Consider the following 23,646-nt stretch of genomic DNA (forward strand, 5'->3'; position numbering starts at 1 on the left):
GTAAACAGTGCTGCTGTGAGCATCGCTGTGCAGGTTTCCTGACCCACAAGTGCAGGGGTTCTCTACCACCTAGAAGTCGGAGTGGAATTTCTGCCTTGTTTTTACGTCGGAGTTCAGCTTTACAGGCGCATTCCGGATGGTTTTCCAAAGACGTCATTTCCTTATACTGCCCACTAGTCTATCAGGATTCCCTTTCTTTGCCTTACTTTCCTAATACTTTTCTTATCAACTGTTTCCATCTTGACCCGGCTAGGGTAATAGAATATGATGAAATCAGATTGTGAATGAGGTTTAGCTTTTTTTTTTTTTTTTTTTTTTGACAGAGTGGACAGTGAGAGAGAGAGAGAGACAGAGTGAAAGGTCTTCCTTTTGCCGTTGGTTCACCCTCCAATGGCTGCTGCGGCCGGCACACCGAGCTGATCTGAAGCCAGGAGCCAGGTGCTTATCCTGGTCTCCCATGGGGTGCAGGGCCCAAGGACTTGGGCCATCCTCCACTGCACTCCCAGGCCACAGCAGAGAGCTGGCCTGGAAGAGGGGCAACCAGGACAGAATCCGGCACCCCGACCAGGACTAGAACCCGGTGTGCCGGCGCCGCTAGGCAGGGTAAGGATTAGCATGTTGAGCCATGGCGTCGGCCTAGGTTTAGCATTTTTTAAATGTTGATTTGTACTTTATGCTGCCTGTGTGATGTCTGTCTTTTTCTGCTTTTCTGCTGAGTTGTGGATCTTTTTTCTTGGTGAACTGTAGGAGTTTTTATATATTCCAGGTACCTGTCCTTTGCTGTCTATGCTACTGCAATGGTTTGTTTACAAGTATACGCTCCATCATATTTTGATTTGTCTGTAATTCCTACATGGGAACCCACTGTCCAGCCCGGTTTTCTGTTTAACGAGGACACAGTCTGCTTTCACTGTGCGGGCGAGGTTGGGTGCCACTCAGTACAGCTGTCCACGTTGTTGTGTGATGGGAGAATCTTGTGTTCTTTTAGCTCTGTTGAATGGCCCGTGTACTTTTTGTCTTGTCTCTGTGTTCAGTGGCCATGAATGTGCAGGAAGAGCCCACAGTCGAGTTGGTTTAGGTCTTGGGGGTCTGAGCAGAGGAGTGACACAGAGCCCCTTGAACTTGAGAGGTGTCCCTGGGCTGCCGTTGGGAACTAGGCTGGAACAGAGGGAGTAGCCGGGGGCATGGAATTGGAGGGATGAGTCGGGAATGCTGGCAGTCCAGAGCTGGGTCAGCGTCAGGGAGCAGCGGGACAGGGAGAGTAGGTGTGGTGGGGAGCGAGGGTAGCGGGGGGGGGGGGGGGGGAGGCACTGTGCCCCCAGGGTTGCCTGTGGGTAGGATGGAGCCCAGGAGAGAGGGCCCTAGTGGCTGAATGCTTGACATCCTGTCGCTCACAAAGAAGGCAGTACTGCGGGGGCAGAGGATTTTGTTGCTGTTTGTTTACTTGCTTGGTTTTCTTCTGGTTTTTGTGGGGAGAATCGAGAGTTCTTTTCTGGGCGCATGAGGCCTGGGGTGCACATGGGACATCCCCAGGGAGAAGCCCGGTGGTTGACAGGGAGAGCAGTGGTGGAGATCTCCCTGTGGGGGCTGCAGGAGAGGCCCTCACACAGCCTGGCCAAAAGCACAGGTAGAGCCAGCCGGGCGCCTGGCAGGAGTAGTCAGCGAGGAAGAAGTTCAGGGCTGCGGTGTGACGGCCAGGCACTAGGTAAAGTCTGCGTTTTGGCTGGGTGGTGTGGGGAAGACCACTGGCGTGGGCAGTGTGACCGTGACATAGCCTGGTAACCTGGGACAGGAAGCAGGTGGGAGGTGGCGGGGAGGGGGGAGATGGCAGAGTGGACAACTTGATGGAAGAGTGTTTGCTGCTACAGAGGAGAGATGGTGGGTGGAGAGGCAAGGAAAAAAAATTGAAAGCCAGAGAGACAGAAGCAGATCTCCTATCTGTAGGTTTACTCCTCAAATGTCCGCAGCAGCTAGGGCTGGGGCAAGCCACAGGCTGGAGCTGGGCACTCAATCTGGTCAGAGACCAGAGACCTCCTTGCCTCATCACTGCTGCTTCCCAGGGGTGCCCGTCAGCGGGAAGCTGGATCCGGAGCCGAGCCGGGACTTGAACTGAGCCCAGGTAGTCTCTGATCGGCGCCTGAACCATTGCACCCAACACCTGCCCCAAGCGGTAGAGGGTTTCTATGCTGGAAGACGCGGCAGCGTGCATGGTGCTAAATGGGGTGATCCCAGAAGGCACAGCAGAGCCGGGGTTGGGTGACGCAGGCATAGCTTGCCTCAGAAGTGCGAAAGGTGGATTCGTTACACAGAGTAGGGTGGGTCTCCTGGGGTACCCAGACCCCTTGCCTGTGATACGAGAGAGTAGAACATTCACACCATAGGCACCTGGAGACCTCCTCTTACGCTTCGTGTTTTGCTCAGTGAAACAAGAAGGAAGGTGTTCAGTCGACTGGGGATGCAGACAGCAAGGGGGATGTTAGAGGTGGAGAAGAAAGGTGTGCACTAGGCCCTCAGAGACGGGAGAGGGCGTTCCCTCCGCGGTGGCCTTGGCTGCCTGCTGGGCGCACCCTGGAGGCTGGGGAGCAGAAACGCGAATGGGACCAGCTGGCCAGGGCAGGGCGTGGCAGGTGCTGGCGGGATGCGACCAGAGCTGCTGCTGGGAGAGGAAAAGGGACATTTGTGCGGGTTTTTAATTTCCAGACATAAAAATGGTAGAACTCTTGAGGAAAGTTCTTAACTTTCTTTCCCATATACTTCTAATACTTTTTTAATAAAAATAGAAAATCTAGGACTTATTACTCATGGACCGTATGACCTTCACCCTGAGCCTTCATTATGTGTTTTCCTTTTTATGCTGTGGGGTTTCGTAAATGTCTCCTTGGGGCTTTGGGTAGCTGTGTAAGACTTCTTCCGATCTGTAAGCATCAGAGACCTTTGACCTGAGTTACCTCTGACATACGTAGCAGGAAGTAGCTCTGTGTAGTAGCAGGAAGTGCTTTCTATAGATCCTGCAGGTGTGCCTCCGGAGGGGGGTGCTGGGCTGGCTGGCTTGAGTGCTGGTCAGCGTGAGCCTCTGTGGTGGTTTGGGGGAGGAGGTGTCTTCAGGGCTATGGCTGCTGCAGAGACACGGGAACGCTTCTCCCACCATGAGAGGGGTAACTTGGGAGCAGGAGGGACAGCCCAGTAGATGAATGAAATACCTTGGGCTCCTTCACGTTCTCCAGCAACACGTGATCCATGAACCGAGCCGGGGTCAGCATGGGAAAAATTTCAGGATGTTTCTGCGGTGTGGCCCCCTCCCAGTGTTGTACGGGGTTCATATCTGAAATGCACACCAGAGAATCGGCTGTACTGACCATGAGGTTGGGGGCTCGGTGGGGAGTACACGAGATGAGCCGGGAACACCTTGTGATGGGAGGGAGGAAAGATGTGCTCCAAAAACTAAGACACACATAGACTGACCATGACGGTCACCTGCCTATCAGGCAGTCACAAGAGCCAGCGTTGGAGCAATTTGAGCAACCGGTTAAAACTAGAACACAAAGTTAAATCCCCGTAAGATGATATTGATAGAAATAAATGATTGGTTGAGGGGCCAGCATTGTGGTACTGCGGGTTAAGCTGCTACTTTTGACACAGGCATCCCATTTTGACGTGCCAGTTCGGGTCCCCGGCTGCCCCACGTCTGATTCAGCTCCTTGATAATGTTTCTGGGAAAGCGGGAGAAGATGGTCCAAGTGCTTGGGCCCCTGCACCCATGTGGGAGACCTAGATGGAATGTCTGGCTCCTTGCTTTGGCCTGGCCCAGCCATTGCCGTTGCAGCCATTTAGGGAGTGAATCAACAGATAGAAGATCCCTTTCTCTCTCTCTCTCTCTGTCTCTCTGTCTCTCTCTCTCTCTCTCTATCCCCATCTCCCCATCTCCCCATCTCCATCTCTCTCCCTGTCATTTTACCTTTCAAATAAATAAAATAAATCTAAAAAGGGGAAAGAAATCTTTGAATAAATGAACAGAGGAAGAGAAACAGGTCTGCCAGGCTTACGAGTCTCTTGTGCAGACACTCATCCTCATGGAGGTAGAGCATTGCCCCCGCTCTCCCCCCCCCCCGACCCCCCTGTGGGCTGGGCTTGGAGACCCCTGCCAGGGAGCAGGGTGTGGAAGGGCTGGGGGTGACTTTGCAGTGGAGAGGCCTGGCTGGCAAAGGCTGCCTCAGCCAGGGGTCACGGTCCACATCAACGGTGGTACGTCGTGTTGATGTATGCACCCTGTTCTGATGTGATGAGAAGGGCACTTGGCCGGTGATCTTCCTTCTGACCCCATCACCCCAGGTCTCTGAGAAAAATCCTAACTGAGGGCCATCTGCAAAATGCTTGCTTGACCTGTACTCCTCAAGAGGAGGGGGGTCTGAGAGCTGTCACAGACTAGAGGAGCCTGAAGGAGAGGTGACAGCGAAGATCAGTGAGGGATGCTGAGTGGGTCCTAGGACAGGAAAAGGACGTGAGGGGTGGGTGTTTAGCTGGTGGATAAGAAGGCATCACTTGGGATCGGGGTGCCTGGGTTTGAGTCCTGGCCCCAAGCTTGACTCTGTCGTCCTGCCAATGCACACTTTGGCTTGCAGCAGGTGACGGCTGGAATCACTGGGTCCCTGCCACCCGTGTGGGAGGCCCAGGTTGAGTGCCAGCCTCTTGGCCTTGGCTTGGCCCAGCCTTGGCTGTCATGGGCACTTGGGAATGAATCAATGGATGGAAGATCTCTCTGAACTCTTTTTCTCTCTCTCAAGTAAATCAATAAATGTAAAAAATTTTTCAAAAGAAAAAGGACTTCAGGGGAAAACTAAGGATATTTGAATAAATTATGCGCTTTAGTTAATAATCTGTTGGGTTTTGTTCAAATATGCCATACTAATATATGATATTAATAATAGAGGAAACTAAAATGGTTCTTAAAAGTAAATTTGTTTTATAAAATCAAACACAGATGCTAGAAATCTTTATTTCCCCTTTCATAGGGAAGATTTCTTTAAAAGAATCATGCATTTACAACAAATAAATGTTAACGGTTCTGTGTCCAAAATCATTTGTAAATAGGTATCTGTGAAGGAGTTAATCTCTCAGAGTTCCCCAGGCCCGCTCTTCTCACCACATCCCTGCTCTGGGCCCCACATCCCTGCCCTGGGCCTGGCTCCTGCAGATCCCAGTGGGGGAGGGTCCCTGTCTACAGGAGAAGTTCCAGAGGGGCTTCCTACCAGTGAGTCCCTCTCCCATTAAAAAACAGAGACGTGATGTTTAGGGCTGTAGGCATAAACCATTTGGCAGCCTAACCATATAATAAGATCTGTGTAAGAAGGAGGGTTGTTTTTTTTTTTTTTTAAAGATTTATTTTATTTATTTGAAAGACACAGTTACAGTAAGACGTAGAGACAGAGAGAGAGGTTGTCCATCTGCTGGTTCACTCCCATATGGCAGCAGCGGCTGGAGACGCGCCCATCTGAAGCCAGGAGCTTCTTCCGGATCTCCCCCATGGGTGCAGGGACCCAAGGGCTTGAGCCATCTTCCACTGCTATCCCAGGCCATAGCAGAGACCTGGATCAGAAGTGGAACAGCCAGGTCTCAAACCGATGCCCATATGGGATGCTGACACTTCAGGCCAGGACATTAACCCGCTGCGCCACAGCGCCGGCCCCAGGAGGGTATTTTTTAAAATCAGGATGCTTCTTGTTTCAACCTTGCCTGTTTCCAAACCAGGCAGGGATCATCAGTAAAGAGGCGGTAAGGAGAAAAGTTAGGTATTGATTATTGTAGTTGAATTCGTTTGTAAGAACTGAGGAAGTTTGTGACATTTATAGCTTGATATGTTTGCGAAGGAGATTGTTAAGTTAGAAAAGTTACTACTAGTTTTATGGTTATGAAAAAAAAAAAAATAGCAGCCCAGTCACCCCATATTGTAGGTCGGATTTCACCAAAGCATCAGTGTTCAGTTTCATAGATGGTGTTTCCCCGTTGCTCGTGTTTTTCTCTTACTCCATTACTGTGACGTCATCTGGGCTGGCAGGAAGCAGTGTCAATCGTAGTGCAGTGCCTGTGCAGGTCTCTGGAATTTCATTTGCTTATAGATAATAGTGCATGACAAAACTGGCTTGTTAAACGGCAGTGATTCTCCAGGGAGACATCACTTGGGGCTCACGGAACACCAATAGCCTCTCTTCTAGGGGGATCCATGTCTTGAGACAGCCAGAAGGAAGCTGAGGACGGCTCGAAAAAACGTACCCTTGTGACTTGGGAGGTAGACCAGGCGTACAGTAGCAGCCCCCAGGCTCCAGCTGAAGCCGCTGTGTCACCACGTGTGTTGACTTCGTTCTAGGCTTTGGAGTGCTGCTGTGCCCAGCACTCCACAGAGGAAGGGGAGTTGCCCGCCGGCGAGCTCCCGCGAACTGAGTGATAGAACTTGCATTTTAAGGGACTTGTGTGGTTGAATTTGGGAGACCGAGCCCGACCCATGCAGTAAAGATGAGGCAGTGGTAGATACGAAGATGGAGAGGGGGAGAGGAAGGTGCTTCAGACACTTGCAGATCCACAACCGTCAGGACTGTGCTAATAAATCATAGTGAGTCTGCAGCTACAAAGAAGGCGCACTTCAGGAATCATGTGCACCCCACATCCGATAGGCTGGCTCCTGTCAAAACCAGAAAGCAAAGTGTTGACAAGCACGTGGAGAAACTGGAACCCTGTGCACCGCGGTTGGGATTGTGAATGCATCAGCCACTGTGGGAAATGCTTTGACAGTTCCTCCAATAATTAAACATAGAACTAACAGTATGATGCAGCTATTCTACTTCTGGTTAAATCCCCCCGGGAGTTGAAAGCAGGGACCTGAAGAGATAATTGTGTCCCTGTGTTCATAGCAGCCCTTTCACAAGAGCCAAAAGATAGAAGCAGCCCAAGTGTCCATCATCAGATGAATAGACAAACAAAATGTGGCGTATGCATGCGATGGAATATTACTTGGGCCTAAAAAAGGAGATATTTGAGTGCATGCCCCATTACAGGCAATCCTTGAAGACATCGTGCTCAGTGAATTGAGGACATTGCAAAAAGACACATCCTGGGTGGTTCCACTCATGTGGGGTACCTGGAGTAGTCCAGTTCATAGAGGCAGAGAGTAGAACAGTGGGTGTGTGGGTGAAAGGGGGAGCTTAGGAGAGAGCCCTGTGGATGGGCAATGGTGGTGCTGGCACAACAGTGTGCGTTTACTGAATGCCACTGAACCGTGTGTGTAAAAGGTGAACGTGATGACGGACTTGGCCATGTGATTTCACCACAATTAAAAAACGTTGCGTCACACTGTATGGTTGAACTTAGGCGAATAATACTACAGTCACTGTTTAAAAAGTTGGCAGATGGTGCTCTGAGGTCATGGGGTATGTCCAACGAGCAGGTGCAAATGCAGGTGTGCAGTGGAGCTGGAAGCCCTAAAGACAGAGGCCTGGGGTCAAGAGCCCTATAACCCATGGGAATTTTGATGAGCCTGCAGAGGCTGTGGGGGGAGAGGGGCCGGGGGCTAGGGAGGACACTTAGGGTTTGCCAAGGGAGGAGCAGGCAGCAAAGAAGGAAAGGAAGAAGCCAAGTGATCTCCATCCCAGGAACTTAAGTGTATTTTTTCACTAGCTGGTTCTCTGGAATAAACGTCAACCAAAAAAAAAAAGATTTATTTATTTAGGCGTGCGCCACAGCTCACTAGGCTAATCCTCCACCTGTGGCACCAGCACTCCGGGTTCTAGTCCCAGTTGGGGCGCCGGTTCTGTCCTGGTTGCTCCTCTTCCAGTCCAGCTCTCTGCTGTGGCCCGGGAGTGCAGTGGAGGATGGCCCAAGTCCTTGGGCCTGCACCCCATGGGAGACCAAGAGAAGCACCTGGCTCCTGGCTTCGGATCGGCGCAGTGCGGCTGGCCGTAGCAGCCATTTTGGGGGTGAACCGATGGAAGGAAGACCTTTCTCTCTGTCTTTCTCTCTCACTGTGTAACTCTGCCTGTCAAAAAAAAAAAAGAGATTTATTTATTTGTTTGAAAGGTGGAGTTACAGAGAGGCAGAGAGAAAGAGAGAGAGACAGAGACAGAGAGAAACAGAGAGAGAGGTCTTCCATCTGCTGGTTCACTCCTCAAATGGCTGCGTCCAAAGCCAGGAACCAGGACCTTCTTCTCGGTCTCCCATGTGGGTACAGGGACCCAAGGACTTGGGTCATCTTCTGCTGCTTTCCTAAGCCATAACAGAGAGCTAGATCGGAAGTGGAACAGCTGGGACTCGAACTGGCACCCATATGGGATGCTGTCTCTGCGGGGCAGCAGCTTTACTGACTGCACCACAGCGCCAGCCCCTCAACAATTCTCTGAGTTTATGTTTTTGTAATAACTTGGCTGTACCCCCATGTGTGTAACATGTTCAGGAAGGTGCTGGGGGAGAGGAAAACCCTCTCTAGGCTGGATACAGGCTGCTGTCATTTGTATCAGCCACACTGGGAACATTGCAGGAAGGGAGCTGGGATATTCCCAGGACACACTGGGGTGTCTGTACAGCTTTGCTAAGTCGAGTTCATAGTGTTCTGGCATCCCTGATCCACAGCATTCCTCTGAGCATTGGTTTCTCTTCTGGTCTTCTCTTTCCTGGTCGATGATGCCTTTAACATAACGCACCTGCCTTGCTGAGCTCCTGTAACTGTTAGACTGAAGTCCAGTGAGCCATGGGATTCAGCGGGACACAGGGTGAGGCAGAGGGGCAGTAATGACCAGTGCTCACCAGCCTGGCCCGGGGCGGTACTTCCTGTGGACTGTCTCATTTAATCCTAGAAGCTCTGACCTCAGCTGCAAACACCGAGTCCGAGGTCCGAGTGGACTGGCACCTTCCCACCACAGTCCCACAGCTGGCCGGTGCCCAGGTGGCTGTAAGACCCTTGCTGCCTTTTGATTGGCGGGACAGGTGTCTGGAAGTGGCTTCCAAGGAGACCTCCATGACTTCCGGGTTCTGGACACCTTAGAGGCCATGGTCTGTGACAGTTACGCGATGCAACTAGAAACCAAATCATCAGACGCCCCTCTCCAAGATCGCCCTGGGAGCAGCAGCACTGAGGTCTCACTGACTGCAGCCCGAGCGTGTGACATTCCGCCAAGTTCAGGGGGAGTGCAGAGGAGGTGCCCGATGGCAGTGCAGCCGGCCTGCTCCCCACCACACGGGACCCCACAGCAGGGAGCCGGAGCTCCTCTGGAATCAGGAAACATCTCCCCTTCAGCTAGCTCAGCCCTCCCTTACCCATCCCCAATAAAATATTAAACAAGGCCTTTCCCTGCACCACCTCCCATGCACCCATCCACCCAGAGGCAATTGAAATTCTGTTCTTGTTTATCCCCAGCCACCTTCCCCTGGGCATTTGGGTTTTGTTTGTTTTTAAGTGATGCAGCAATATTCTGCTGTCATTATCACCAGCAGGCAGTGAGGACAATAGATAAGGCTGGGCTGTGTGATAAGACACTTTTGGTGGTTTGAATCCCAGCTTGGGCACTCCAGCTTGGGCAGCCAGCAGAGTTGTTTACTATCTCGGAGTCGCAGCTTCAGCATTTGTAAGATATATCTACAGGTCATCTCTGTTTCAGAGGGTTGCTGTATACATTCCATGAGCAGTTATCATGTGGATAGGAGGCAAATGTCAGCTGCTCATGCCATCTGCGTGGAGCCCATAACCTCTCAGACAGCGCTGTGTACCGGCCCCTGTGCCTCTGTATGGGAGAAGGGAGCTGTGTTTATTTTCTCTTTTGCATGTAGTGAGTGTTTGTGTCTTAAGGAAGTATTAAGACCTTGCCTCTTGTCACAGCTTAATTAACTTACGGGGAGTTGGAACAGCCCCTAGATTCCGTAGTGCATCCTAGTTAAAAGTTGAAGTGTATTAGCTGTAATTAGTGACACTGCTTGTAAAAAGCCACCAACCGGCCTTTCTGTTCCCCCACAGGAGACCACAGGCTCCTGCCAACTCCTGTCGGATTAGTTGGCATCTGGCAGGTCTTTTATCTACAACACAACTTGAAATTTTAATGAAGAGTTTTAGTTGCTTCTCTGTTTCATAGTAAGTCTCCCGAATGCAAATGCACTATTTAAAGCTATTTGCAAATATACACCGAGGGAGGAAAACACTGTAATAATTGGGGGAAAGCAGAGAAAGCATTCCCAGGCTTGCATGACCTGAGCAGGATCCCTCATGTATTAGTTTCTCATGGCTGCGGTAGCAACCGCCACCAGCTCAGTGGCTTTAGAACAGCAGCACGGGTTCCTCCTGTCAGAGTCCTGGAGGTCCGAGTCTGGCCCAGGGCTCCTCCTTGGGCTGCCTGTTAGGTGTCAGCAGGCTGCATTGCTTCTGGGGACACGGTTTTCCAGCCGTGGAGACCGCATGCTCCGTTTGGCAGCAGCACAGGCGTTTCCGGTGTGGACTGCTCAGCCTGCCTCTCCCATGTAGAGGGGCCCTTGTGGTTCTCCTGGGCCTCCCTGGGTAATCCAGGAGCCTCTCCCTGTCTCCGGGGCAGTGGATAAGGAAGCTGAGTTCCCCTGGGCCGTGTATGGCACATACTCACAGGTTCTGCAGTTCGGTGTGGACATGAATGGGACTGTCAGTCTATCTCTCACATCTACTAAAAGCCTATGCTTTTTTTGAGTGAGTTTCCATGATTTGATCAATTGTGGTTTTTTTTTTTTTTTTTTCTCCTGAAGGCAAGAGCTATTACAACAGCAAAAAGATTCTAAGGATGCTTAGTGAAACAGATAATATTTGAATAATTCAGACGCTGTGTTGAAAGTCAAGGCACGGATAGGAGTTTTTCTGTTTTTTTGTTTTTCATATGTTCTCAGTTTCTTCTATCATATGTTGATTCACTAGACCAATTAGAAAGGTACTTCGAAAAGTTCATGGAAAATAGACTTAAAAGGTGAAAATGCAGGGGTGGAGTTGTGGCGTGATGGGTAAAGGTACTGCCCGTGATGATGCTGGCATCCCATATGTGTACTGGTTCATGTCCAGGCTGCTCCACTTCCAATGCAGCTCCCTGCCAATGGCCTGGGAAAAGCAGTGGAAGATGGCCTGAGTGCTTGGGCCCCTGCCACCCACGTGGGAGAACCGGAAGAAGCTCCTGGCTTTGGTTTGCCCCAGCCTTGGCCTTTGCAGCAATCTGGGGAGTGAAGCAGTAGGTGGAAGATTTCTCTGTGTCTCTCCATCCCTCTCTAATTCTTTCAAAAAAAAAAAAAAAAAATCAATCTTAAAAAAAAATTCATTAGGGTGTGTATTTGGGCTAGTGGTTAGGACGTCACTTGGGATGCCTGCGTTTCTTATTGAAGCGCCTGGATTTGAGTTCCAGCTCCACTCCTGATCCCAGCTCCCTGTTAATGCACACTTTGGGAGGCAGCAGACAATGCCTCAAGTAACTGAGTCCCTGCCATTGGAGGAAGAGATCTGGATTGAGTTCTTAGCTCCTGTCTTTGAACTCAAAACGCTGTTGTGAGCATTTGGGGAGCGAACCAGTAGATGGGAAAGATACCTCTCATTCTCTTTCTTTCTACTGCTGTCCGAATAAATAAATAAAAATTTTAAAGTATATTGTTTTATTGCAAAAATTCCTGAAAGACATGTAGTTTTTTTATAATCATTTTCATGAAGATTTTACACCTACTGTATACATGGATTTCAAAATTGTTGTATTCCAAAGTAAGTTTTTAGTTCTGTTTCCACAAGCTTTTTGAAGTATGCCTGTACTTCCTCATAGACATATATATATATATATATTTTGGTATGTCTCCATACACAAGTGCACATACGTATTTTTCTGCAGTTTCAAGGGCAATATTCTTGGCGTTCAATGTCAGACTTGTCAATCTGTGCGTGTATTTTGAATGGAGTTTAAGAACTCCTAGCTCTCCATCTCTGGTTTACATCACCCAGCATGATTGGCAGTGTGTTGAATCTACAGCTGTGGTCTTCCTGTTAGCAGGCTGAATCTGCTAGGCGGTTGAAGAGTGAAAGAGGCATATTAACCTTGAATCATCAGCCTTCTGAGCGTCCCGGGAAATGAAGCCTCGGCAGCCATTGTCAGCACATGATGGCGCCTCCCAACAACACGCGAGGAGGTCATCTGGGGTTAAATGCTTTTCAGGAAGTAGGGCAAGTGGCCAGCACAGCGATAATGACTTGGATTGGTGGGGGGAGATATTTCTGAGGAGGTGCCACTAACGCTTGAACTTGGATCTTGACAGAGCAGATGCTGGGTCTGGCTGCCTCACCAGGGTAGCTTGGCGCCTAGGAAACGCTCAGAAAATCCAGTCCGGATGGAGGAAGGGGTGGGTAGGACGTGGCCCTGCCTCGGTGTGTGGAGTGCCACGGTCTTTGACCATTACACAATGCAACTAAAAACGAAATCCTCAGACGCCGCTCTCCAGGATCACCCTGGGAGCGGTCATGGCTGGTTTCCCCGACCCTGTGGAGACGCAGCTGCAGGTGCTGCAGTCTCTCCTGGAGAATCATGAGTGTTTGCATGGGACCCACATCCATCTCGTGAGAACCACAGATGGTGTGTAGACGGCTTCTAAAGCCTGATGCACTGTAAATGCAGTCGGTTGTGGTTACGCGTCCTGTTTAGGGAATAATGACAAGATCAAAGCCTGACCACGGTCAGGATACATGCAGATTTTTCTTTTTCAGAGTATTTTCAAATATTGGTTGGTAGAATCTGAACGTGGAACCCATGGATGTGAAACCCACAGATGTGGAACCCCTGAACGCAGAGGTGGTCTGTGGTTTCCGTCCAGTGCTGGGCAGTGGCCTCAAGGGTTTGTTTTTTTCACAAGCTTCTAAATGAAGTACTGGTATTACCTTACTTTGTCAAAGAGGCAGCCAGGCTAGGGTGGCACAGCCGGACTCCATGGAGTGGGCTAAGTTTGCTGAGCCCCAGCCTCGTGCCACTACCCTCTTGTGCTTTTCCGTATCTTCAGCAGGATCTTGCAAGGCGAGCACTGTGACTCCTTTGTCACAGAAGAGACTCAAGTCCAGGGTAGGCTTGCGAATGCGTCAGCCACGTTTAGGACCCCAGACCCATGACTTGTGACTTCCGGTTACCCTGCCAATCTGGTGGTTCAGCTTGGTCCCCGTCACCTCTCCGGGAGTATCTGTGACCGTTTGTGGGTGTTGACAGAACACTGTCTGTTAGTAAGAATGCGTAACCCGGCCAAGATACGGTTCACAGGATCTGTTTTAGAAAGAGAATAGGGTCTTGGAATGGGATTGATGTTATTTTAGGGGTTAGTGGAAACTGTTGAGCCAAGACAGCTTTTATAGCTATTCTGTTTTCTGTCGCTTTCACATCTTCCATCGAAGATTTGAAAAAGCAGCCAATTCTATAAGGCTCTCTGGGCCTTTCTTCTCTCCACGTAGTTCAGGGCTCTTGCTAAGCTCTATTCTGGAGCATTGACGTGATGTGCAAGCTGTTACCAGCTGTGTCATACCAAGTGTCTGGCTTCTCTCTCTGTGTGCTAGTCCCAGGTGGTAAGTTTCAGTAGCCGTCCGTCACAAAGGCAAGATTAGGTTTCCTTGAACTGGCTCTGCTGGAGTTCTTTGTGTTGGACCTCTGTGATTCTCTGTTAGACTAAATCCGAATACCACCTCCAGCCTAAACTGCCAGGAGTTGGTTAGTGAGAATGTTCTGGACTTTGTTTTGTTAGAGCTTCTGTGTTAGAAATTCAAGCGAGTTTGTATGTATGATTTTTGGGGGGGCAGTAATGAGTCATCTCTAGGGGCTCTTTTTTTTAAGATTTATTTATTTATTTGAAAGAGCTACATAGAGAAGAAGAGGCAGAGAGAGAGAGAGAGAGGTCTTCCACTGGTTCACTCCCCAATTGGATGCAACTGCCTGAGCTGTGCCAATCCGAAGCCAGGAGCCTCCTCTGGGTCTTCCATGCAGGTGCAGGGGTCCAAGGACTCAGCCCATTTTCCACTACCTTCCCTGTCCATAGCAGAGAGCTGGATCGGAAGTGGAGCAGCCGGGACTAAAACCGGCGCCCATATGGGATGCTGGCACTGCAGGTGGTGGCTTTACCTGCTAGGCCACAGCGCCGGCCCCACTCACTCTTCTGATCATTCCTGTGCACCATAATACATTATTCTTGAGAGAAAACACCATATAGTTTTGCTGGACTCCCACGAAACGGCTTCCCAGGGCCTCAGTGCGGGGAAATCAACCCTGCTTGTCGCCCAGTATGCAAGGCCCTCCAGAATGAGCTTCTGGCCCATCTTTCCAACCCATGTGGGCCGGAGAAGAAAGACCAGACTCTGCGGTTACACAGGGCAGCATTGACGGGGGACAGAGGTCTTCTTTCCTGTTTGTTTTGGGGTCCCAGGGGCAGCAGCTCCTGCCCGCTGTAGAAATGAGGAAGCTGCTTATTCATCCGAGCCAGAACTGAACAGATTCCTTGTTCCTAGAGGGAGATGGGGCTGCTAAGTCGGTCTCCTGTGCGGAGCTGGGCTTCCTGAGAATTGAGGAGGTGTGGCTTCCAGAAGTGCAGGTGTTTAGAGACTGCTTGGTTGATCTTGGACTGGGTGGAATGAGGCAGTTGTTGAGCGGCGAATGTCACTTGCTTGAGACTGTGGTTGATTGGCTGGGCCTCTGAAGCGACCTCCAGAAGTGTTTCTTATGGATAGGAGATGGTGATCAATTAGAATAGGGCTAAGACCCATTGGTGCGGCCAGGTCATTTCCTAGGTGCGTGGGAACCTTGACCTCTCCCCTGGGCAAGGCTCCTGGCATTCCTCGACCACACGTCGCAGCCCTTCCTGCACCCACCCCCTGCGAGTGAGCACTGGAGCCCAGAGTTGGGAGCATAGAACTGGGCTCAGGTCTGGTGACTGTGTCATCGAGCAAGTCACTTAATCTTCCTCACCTTCCTGAAAGGTGTTAAGCATGTTGGCAGGCGTCAAGTGCCCGTCACATCCTGTACTCAGAGCTGACTTCCTGAAGGGGGCACTCAGTGTGGTCACGCAGGGGAGAACCCCTGAGGAGCAGGAGGTGCCCTGTGACTTGGTTTCGCCCTTCTTGGGTCTGTGAGAATTCTGCCTGGCCAGCTGTAAGGAACTTCTCATTCCCAGGCCCCTTGGAGATGCTGACACCCCTGGCTTGTGATAGAGCTCAGGCAGTGGTGTTTTCTAGCTCCTGAGTGAGGTTCCGTGTACCTCAAAGTGGATCGTGGCCAGCTGGCTGCTTACTTAGCTACTGTTTGTGCAGCAGAAGAATCTAGAAAGAGCTTTCATTCACTACATCTTTTTTTATTATTATTTAATTTTATTTATTTGAAAGGCAGAGTTACAGAGAGAGGTAGAGACAGAGAGAGAGATCTTCCATCCGCTGGTTCACTCCCCAGATGGCCACAACAGCCTGAGCTGTGCCGATCCGAAGCCAGGGGCCAGGAGCTTCCTCCGGGTCTTGCACGTGGGTGCAGGGGCCCAAGCACTTGGGCCATCCTCCACTGCCTTCCCAGGCCATAGCAGAGAGCTGGATCGGAAGAGGAGCAGCTGGGACTCGAACCGGCGCCCATATGGGATGCCGTTGCTTCAGGCCAGGGCTTTAGCCCACTGTACCACAGCACCAACCCTTATTGGCTACATCTGGATAGGTCTTAAGTGATGGGCTGTTCCTGTTAAACGGTTTTGGAAATTGCTTAACTAAACAGCGTCCCCGGTACCCAAGTGGAATATCCTCCGAGCCCCAGGCCTATCACTGCTGTTGCCCCCGTTAGTAACCAGCCTTTGTGACTTTCAGAAGTCTAAGCCGACACAGAGGTCAGGTTATTGAGCTGTGCGCTATGGGCTCGAGGTTTTCCCAAAGTAGATTAACAGAATTATCTCCAGTTATTGAAACGAGCTTTGTGTAAACGCTCCCCTCTTAGATAGTGGGCGCAGTGTTCATAAGGTTTGCAGAACAGTTCTCCCTTCCCCCCAAAGGTTTGCTATCTCGGAATTTGGAAATTAATTCACGAAAGAGACAGCCATGCATTATTCATAAGTGCCTTAGCTTCCAGTCGCAAGTGTCATGTTATTTAAATGGGGCGTGCGGGCTTCCCTGGAGTCAGCACGGGTCCCCTCTGTAATCCTGAAGTCATCCTACAGAATGACGAGGCCCTGGTCTGCTGGGCACAGGGAGGCGCTGTAGTCCAGATCCCGTCGTCCCGTGTGCCAAGTGTTGGGGAAGTGTCTGGTCAGCTCAACGTGGAGTACTCAGTTTTCCTGCCCGAAGGACACCAGCCCATCTTCTGCCTATGGAGTGTGGAGTCGATGAAATGGTTGATAACTGTATTGCTTGTGTTTGTTTAGGTACACTTCTGCTGTCTGTCAGTTTCAGTAGATGCAGAGGGTACCAGATTTGTTGCTATTTTAATGAGCATTTACTTTGGAGTAATTTTGTGTGACATTGACTTTTGATGTTGTACGTCGTCTAGGACGTGACAGATGTATCGTGACATGTGCTCACCAGTTGAAAATTAAGCAGAGCAGTATTACTGCCCTGAAAATTCTCCCTGCTTTCCCCACTCATCTCTTCTCCCCCTCACCCCTGGCAAGCACAGATCTTACTGCCTGCATAGATTTGCTTTTTCCAGAATGTCTCATAGTGGGAACTATTAAAGAAAATAATTATTCATGACATTTGAACAGCAGGGCAGACTTTTTTTAAGGGGACTTCTATAATAGAGTTTTGCAGTCGGGTCGATCGGTGGATGGAAAATTGCTAAGAGGAGCGTCAGGAAGTACGGGAGATTCTGGCTAAACCGACCCAACAGGATTCTTGCTGATGGCAGGTGAGGATGTCACCTTGGGAGGGAGGAGGTGGAGAAAAAGGAACTTGTCTGGATGCCAAGGGAGTAGGATTCTGGCTGGACCAACCCAGCAGGATTCTTGCTGAAATTGGGTGGCGCAAAGCACAAGACACTGAGGCCTCCCTGGGTGGAGGGATCGGAGCAGCCAGGGCAAAGTCTGGTCAAGGAGAGACTTCGTCAGCGTCGCACGGCACGCAGCCTTTTCAGGCTGGCTTCTGTCGCTTAGCTGTGTGCGGTGACAGCTCCGCGGTGTCGTCTCGTGGCCCTGACAGCTCGCGTCTTGCTATTGTTTGACTAGCGCTCCATTGTCCAGATGTACCTGTTCACTTATACATTCACCTGGGTTGCCTCCAGGTCGGGGCAGCTGTCAGTGAAGCGGCTGTCGCTATCCAGGGGAGGGCTGTGGTGGTAGTGTGAATCTTCCAGACTGATTCTGTGTTTGCAGGGAGAGTAGAGAGCATTGCCGTGCCCGGGCCCCCAGTTCCGCCTAAGGTGGACGCTGGCGTGTGGTAGAGACTGAGGTTAACCCGGGTGCCTTGCTGTCACCCCTGGTGCTGCCGGCGTCTCTTCTGCTTCCAGGGTCGCCCATTGCACCAGTACTGCGCTAGTCTGGGCTAACAGGAGTGGTCTGGGGGTCTTGTTCGTAGTAAGCATGTTCAGAAAACCCAGCTTATCCCGAGAGGGAACGTCCATGTCTCGGCACTTGGGAGCCAGTGTCCCTTCGGCGAGCAGGATGTGTTCTGCCACCGTGACCCTTGTTCGCAGGTTTCGTTTTGCTTTTCACAGGGTTTGGGGAGGTCCCGGTGCACAGCAGTCCGTGAGGCGGGGCCTGGTTTATAATATGCATCCCCCAAGCCTGGGGCGAGGAGGTCGGTCTAGGGTGGAGCGTTTCAGGGCCCCGGGAGAGCACGGGCTGCAGGGCGCTCGTGAGAGCTGTCAGCGGCTACTGTCTCAGGCCCATGCGGAGGCCAGAGCGGGGGTCGGCTGGTTGTCTAACGAGCCTCTCCCAATGTTTCTGCTGGCAGAAGGACTCCATGAAAGATGACAGAAGAAGTGATTGTTATCGCCAAGTGGGACTACACGGCCCAGCAGGACCAGGAGCTTGACATCAAGAAGAACGAGCGCCTGTGGCTGCTGGACGACTCCAAGACGTGGTGGCGGGTGCGCAACGCGGCCAACAGGACGGGCTACGTGCCCTCCAACTATGTGGAGCGCAAGAACAGCCTGAAGAAGGGCTCCCTCGTGAGGAACCTCAAGGACACGCTGGGTGAGGCCCCCCCACCCTGCACATTCCCATCACCCCCTCTTCCCATCACCTCATCCCCCCCACCCCCTGTGGAGCAAGGAGTCCCTGGGCAGCTCCAGGGCGGGTGCTTCCTCTGTCCAGCTGGTCTGCTTTTTAATTTTCTTAGCGGGAACTCACTCCAGGTCTCCTGCCTAGGTAACAGGGAGCCCTCACCTGCTGCCTCCGCCGGGGTCTGCTTCGGCAGGAAGCTGGGGTCGGGAGCCAGGGGTCACATCCAAGGACCCCCGTGTGGGACACAGGCGTCTTAACCAGCATTTCAGCCCATAGGCCCCATGCCTGCCCTAACAGTTGACATTTCCCTAGTTGTCTCTTAAAAAAAAAAATCTGTCAGCACTTAGAGATCAAGATGGGGAAGTTTGTTTGTCATTTCCTGGGGATTTCAGAGTTGGGAGTCTTATGTAAACCGACACTTCTGTGTGCTGGGGGCCCTGCACAGGTGTCTGCCTCCTTCAGGCCGTAGCACAGAAGATCCTGAAACCGAACCAGCACTCCTACCAGTATCCTCGGCTCTGCTTCTGTCGTTCTGCCAGATCTCACAGAATCCCAGCCGTTGGGCCTCTCTGCGTAGAGCAGGAGGTGGCAAGCTCCCATCTCCCCCTCTCTGAAACTGGTGACGCTTCAGGCCACGGTCCCAGGCGCCGCATGCCAGGGCGGCAGCTGGGGCGAGCAGCATGTGACAGCAGGGGCCACAGAGGGGCACGCGGGTGGGGACTTCTGGCTGCACAGCTCCCCTCCTGCCTCTCTCCTTCCCTGCGGTCAGGGCACAGGAGATGCCTCCTGGAGCTACGTGACATCACCGTGTCCGGTCCTGCCCGTGTGTGTGCATATTAGGCTTACAGGAAGCAGTAGGCACGGCTTCAGATGAGCCGAGAGAGGGACCATGGGGCTCTCTCTGCAGAGCGATGGCTCTGGGCTGGCATTTGAACAATGGGTCCCTCCTTACAGGGGTGTCATGTTGGTTGTCCCCAAGACTGCTGAGTTATCACTGAAATAAGCCAATAGTATCCCCTGTGCACCACAGACGGAGGTTTTCCTGTTTATTTTGAATAAGATTTGTTTCCTTTTGAGAGGGGGCGGGGAGGAATGCAGGGGAAACTTGAAAAGAGAGTTGGGCTCCGTTCCTCGTTCCTTTTATGAACTCTTGCAAAGTGGAAGCTCTCTCTTCCAAACCCTGGAGAGCCTTCAGTTATTAGGGAGCGTGTCCACGTTACAGATGAGGGTGTTCCCGGATCTGGAGAGAGGGTGAGGCAGAGGGCGCCAGGTGAGTCCTGCCAGGTCACAGCCAGCAGAGGTTCTGCGCCCGATGTGGAAATCCCATCTTCTCATGAGCAGTCTGGTTCCTTGAACACTGAACTGTCCCCTCTGTATCTTTCTTAATTATTTGCAAAGGAGTGTCACTTGCGAGAAGCCAGCTGGCCCCTGCTTGCGACTGTCACTTAACTCCAGCAAAGACGTGGAACGGCAGAGCCCTCTAGGATTGCCAGAGCTTCCTTCGCGTGACTCAGTTTCCCGGTTTCTGCCTGCAGCCAGAGTGCTTTTTTTTTTTTCCCAAGCTGCTAAGCAGCGTGGCCTCGTTTGGTCTTCCAGTTTGGCCTGCTCCTTTTATAATATTCTCAAGATTGTAATAAAGCGTGAAGTGCCCGGAAGTTTGTAGGCAGTCCGATAAGGCCAGTCAAGCCATGGGCATCATCTAGAAGTCCCCTGCAGATTCCCAGAAAAGGACAAAATCTCGGCTTGAGGCTGTGCACCACATCTTGTGCGCGCTGTTGTGGGTTTTCTGTGAGCCACGGTCGGTGCGCTTGTGTCCTCTGGGGCTCTCGGGCTGGACCCACCCGCACCCCCTGGAGCCAGCGCAGAGCCCGCTTGCCCCATCCCGACAGGCAGCTGCCCCGCTCTGCTTCCACTTCTGGAGTTGGCCAGCTCCATGTTTGGAGAACACAGTTTGCTAGAAAGCTCTTCCTTAAATAGAATCGGGTTTCTGCCGTCTGTGACTTCCTCCCCGTGGCTGTTACTTTGCGTCTCTGCTGTGCTGAGCGGATCTCCTCCTCTGTACCCTGACAGCTCTGCCGTAGGTTTCACTCTCAATGCAGGTACACGGTTCTTTGGAAGCACTTGTATTAAGCTTATATATTATAAAAACAATGCAGAATTTTTTTGTTTTATTTTACAACATGTAAAAATACTGTTTAAAAAAAAGACTTCTGTTTGGGAGGGGTGTTTGACCCAGCAGTTAAGACTCCTGCCTCTTCCATCCGAGCGCCTGGATGTGAGTTCCGGCTGGCTCTGCTTCACATTCCAGCTTCCTGCTGATGCTCTCTGGGGGCCAGCAGTGACAGCGAAACCACCACGGCTCCATGTAGCAGAGGGAGCTCCTGGGTCCTGCTTTCAGCCCCAGCCCAGCCTCCACTGTTGTGGGCATCTGGAGAGTGAACCAGCGGATTGGGGTTCGGGGAGGCTCTTCTTGCTCTCTCTGTCTCTCTGCTCGTAGCAGTGGACATCCAGAGTGCAGTGGTTCTTGGGGGTCAGGTGCCCATCGTCGGGGAGACGATGTTTATTTCTTTTACTGTGTTTATCGTGCTCATGGACGGGGCTTGCAGTTGTGGACAGAGAGGGACCCCGTCATCTCAGTGTGCCCGCTGTTGACCTGCTCAGCAATGGAAGGGGACACACCAGCCCTGGGTAGGAAATCACATTCCTCCCGTGACAGCTTCTTCACAGTCCGGCACCCGTGGAGAGCTTGCAGCCAAGAAGGGAGGTGAGAACTTCCTCTAGTCCTTCCTGCCTCCCACTAGTTTCTTTTTTATTAAAAGATTTATCTACTTATTTACTTAAAAAGGCAGAGTGACAGAAAGGGAGGGAGAGAGGGAGAGAAAGATCGTCCATCTGCTGGTTCACTCCCTAAAAGCCCAATCAGGGCTGGTCCAGGCCGAAACTAGAAACTAGGGACTCCATCTAGATCTCCCATATAGGTGGCAGAGACTCAAGTAGTAGGGCCATTGTCTGCTACCTCCCGGAGGCATTAGCAGGGAGCTGGACTTGAACCCAAGCACTCTGAAACGGGATGGGGCATCCCTGGCCACAACTTAACCCAACCCCGCTGTGTCTTTTGCTAAAAAGATTGGAGACAAAAATGCTCATGGCTTCCTATGTAGTTATTGTCCCAGTGTGCCATCAGAATTACAGACCAGTAGTGCAGCCAGTAGGAATGGTTTGTGCTGTGTCTCAGGAGTGGAAACAACCTCAGAAACGAGACTGGGTACCTGTCATAACCACGACGGTGTCATCCACATCTTTAATTTTTTACTTCTGTGAGAATTCACCTAATTAAACCCCAGCAGATGCCCACTTTGGAATAGAACAGCTCTGGTCTCCCCAGTAAAGCCACAGGTTATGAATGTGGGGCCACATGTCCGGTTGCATGTGAGCTTCATGCTGTAAGGTTTCCTGCTTTTTTTTTTTTTGTACTCATTTGCTGCACTATAGATAATGAGCTTAATATTGTCACGTGTTGTATTTCGTTAGAATAACTTAATGAAAGCAGTGCTTGTGACAAAAGGACTTCTCCCAAAAAAGGCTTACGCTTCCTTCTTTTCCTTTAATAACTCGCAGCTGAACTAAACTAAGAAGCTCCGTGTTCACATGGGCAAAGCACTCCCATGCTAGGTCTCCTGGCGCAGTCCACGTAGGGTCGCGGATAGGTGAAGAGAACTCTGGTCAGGATCACGAGGCGTGATGGTCAGGAGCTGTGTCCACTCTCAGTGGCTTGCACAGCACAGTGCTCAGCTGAGCAGTGCGTGGTCTTGGCCTGCTGTCTGGCTTTGGCCAAATCATCCCAGTTAGGAATCACAGAGGCACCGTGCTCACTCTTTCGAGACAGGGCAGCTGCTCCCAGGGAGGTTATTTTTCAAAGATTTCCCTTCAAGCCACTGAAGTACAGCTTTTGTTAACCACTCTGTGACACCAGCTAGAATCCACCCGGGCTCGCAAGGTGAATTCCCTCTTCAGTGGTAGATGGGGGTCTGTGAGCCGATGCAGGTTACCCAGAAAGTTCCGCTTCCGTTTATGACTTATGTCCTTCTGGGGAGGTTTGTTCAAAGGCACACATGCCCGCTTCTGATCTCCTCCCTGGAGGCATAGGTCCCTGGGCATAGCATTTGCCCCAGTGTGTCCATACCGAAGGCCAGGGGTTATCACCAGAGTCCTCTCCTCTGGGATCCCAGTCCGGATCTGGGAGCACAGAGAAGCGGCTAAAAGGCTCCCAGCTGTTAGCTGTCGTGTTCCATCCTTTCCACTGGTGTGAGCTGAAGCTTTTGGACAGTTGGGAAGGTGTGGCTCCTGGGGGGAAACTGACAGAATCCTAGCAGCAGCTCCCTGCCAGGATTGACTTTGGCATCGAACTGATCAAAGACACTTGGGGGCACAGCTGTGTGATTCTGTTATCAAGTGGTCCTGAAGCAGGTGGAGCTCATCCTTGGTTTCAGGAATCAAGATTCTGATCATTTGATGGGAGCGAAGTGGAGCCTCAGAGCGCGCGCCAGGATTTCCGCCCGTGGGTTCAGCTCATGGGCTTGTGGCAAAACCCCTGTGCCCAGGCCCTGAGCTGTACACTGTCTTTGGAAAAACGGCAACTCAGAACCACCCCCACCCCCACCACACAGATGGAGGAAGGTGGAGGGCAAGAGACCTGGAGGCCCAGAGAGGGCAGAATTGGAGGAGCCCTGCTGGAGAGGGGGAGTGCGAATGCAGCCCCCTTGTGTGCTGGTGCCGGAGGGAGCGGCGGGACATTTGTGAGGGTGCTCACCAACCTCACACCTGGATTAGCCAGGCCCTGCTCTGTCAACTTGGCGGGGCGCCCCCAGTGCTGAGCCTTCCCTGCTGTGGCCAGGGGCCCACGGAGGGCCCAGTCTGATGCCCAGGCAGGCAGTGACAGTGGCCATGCTCATAGAAAACCGTGGGCCATTTTAAAAATGAAAGAATCCATATGCCTCTGTTAGGGGTAGAGAGCCATTTGAGTTGTATTTGTTGTAAAGCACACCAGTGTTTCACAAACTACACTTGACTCTGGATGTCACAGTCTTATTTCATGATTTATCTTAAGCTTATTCTGGCCTAGAACATTTGCACTGGGTTCAGTACACCGGTTCCAAGAAGTAGCAGGCAAGGGCCAGCGCTATGATATAGTGGTGTAAGCCACCATCTGCAGTGCTGGCATCCCATATGGGCACCAGTTCAAGTCCTGGCTGCTCCACCTCTGATCCAGCTCCCTGCTAATGTGCCTGGGAAAGCAGCAAAGATGGCCCAAGTGCTTGGGTCCTTGCACCCATGTAGGAGATCTGGATGAAGCTCCTGGCTCCGGACTTAGCCCTGGCTGTTGTGATCATTTGGGGATCTCTCTCTCTCCCTCCCTCCCTCCCTCTCTCTCTTGTATGTGTGTGTCTTTCCCTCTCTTTCTGAGTTTCAAAT

General features: G+C 51.5%; 1 protein-coding gene across 5 annotated transcripts in view; it reads left to right on the top strand.

Moving 5' to 3' along the window:
• Positions 1-23,646, top strand: part of NCK2 (NCK adaptor protein 2) — a 160,062-nt gene that overhangs the window by 98,923 nt on the left and 37,493 nt on the right. For 4 of the 5 annotated variants that reach the window (XM_062210039.1, XM_062210037.1, XM_062210036.1 and 1 more), the window contains one exon: positions 17,903-18,144. In XM_062210039.1, the coding sequence (XP_062066023.1) occupies positions 17,919-18,144 (226 nt within the window). In that variant the 5' untranslated portion in view covers positions 17,903-17,918. The remainder of the gene's footprint in view (positions 1-17,902; positions 18,145-23,646) is intronic. The other variant, XM_062210040.1, reaches the window with a different exon arrangement.

The sequence above is a fragment of the Lepus europaeus genome, chromosome 13 (assembly GCF_033115175.1).
Source record: "Lepus europaeus isolate LE1 chromosome 13, mLepTim1.pri, whole genome shotgun sequence".
Taxonomy (NCBI): domain Eukaryota; kingdom Metazoa; phylum Chordata; class Mammalia; order Lagomorpha; family Leporidae; genus Lepus; species Lepus europaeus.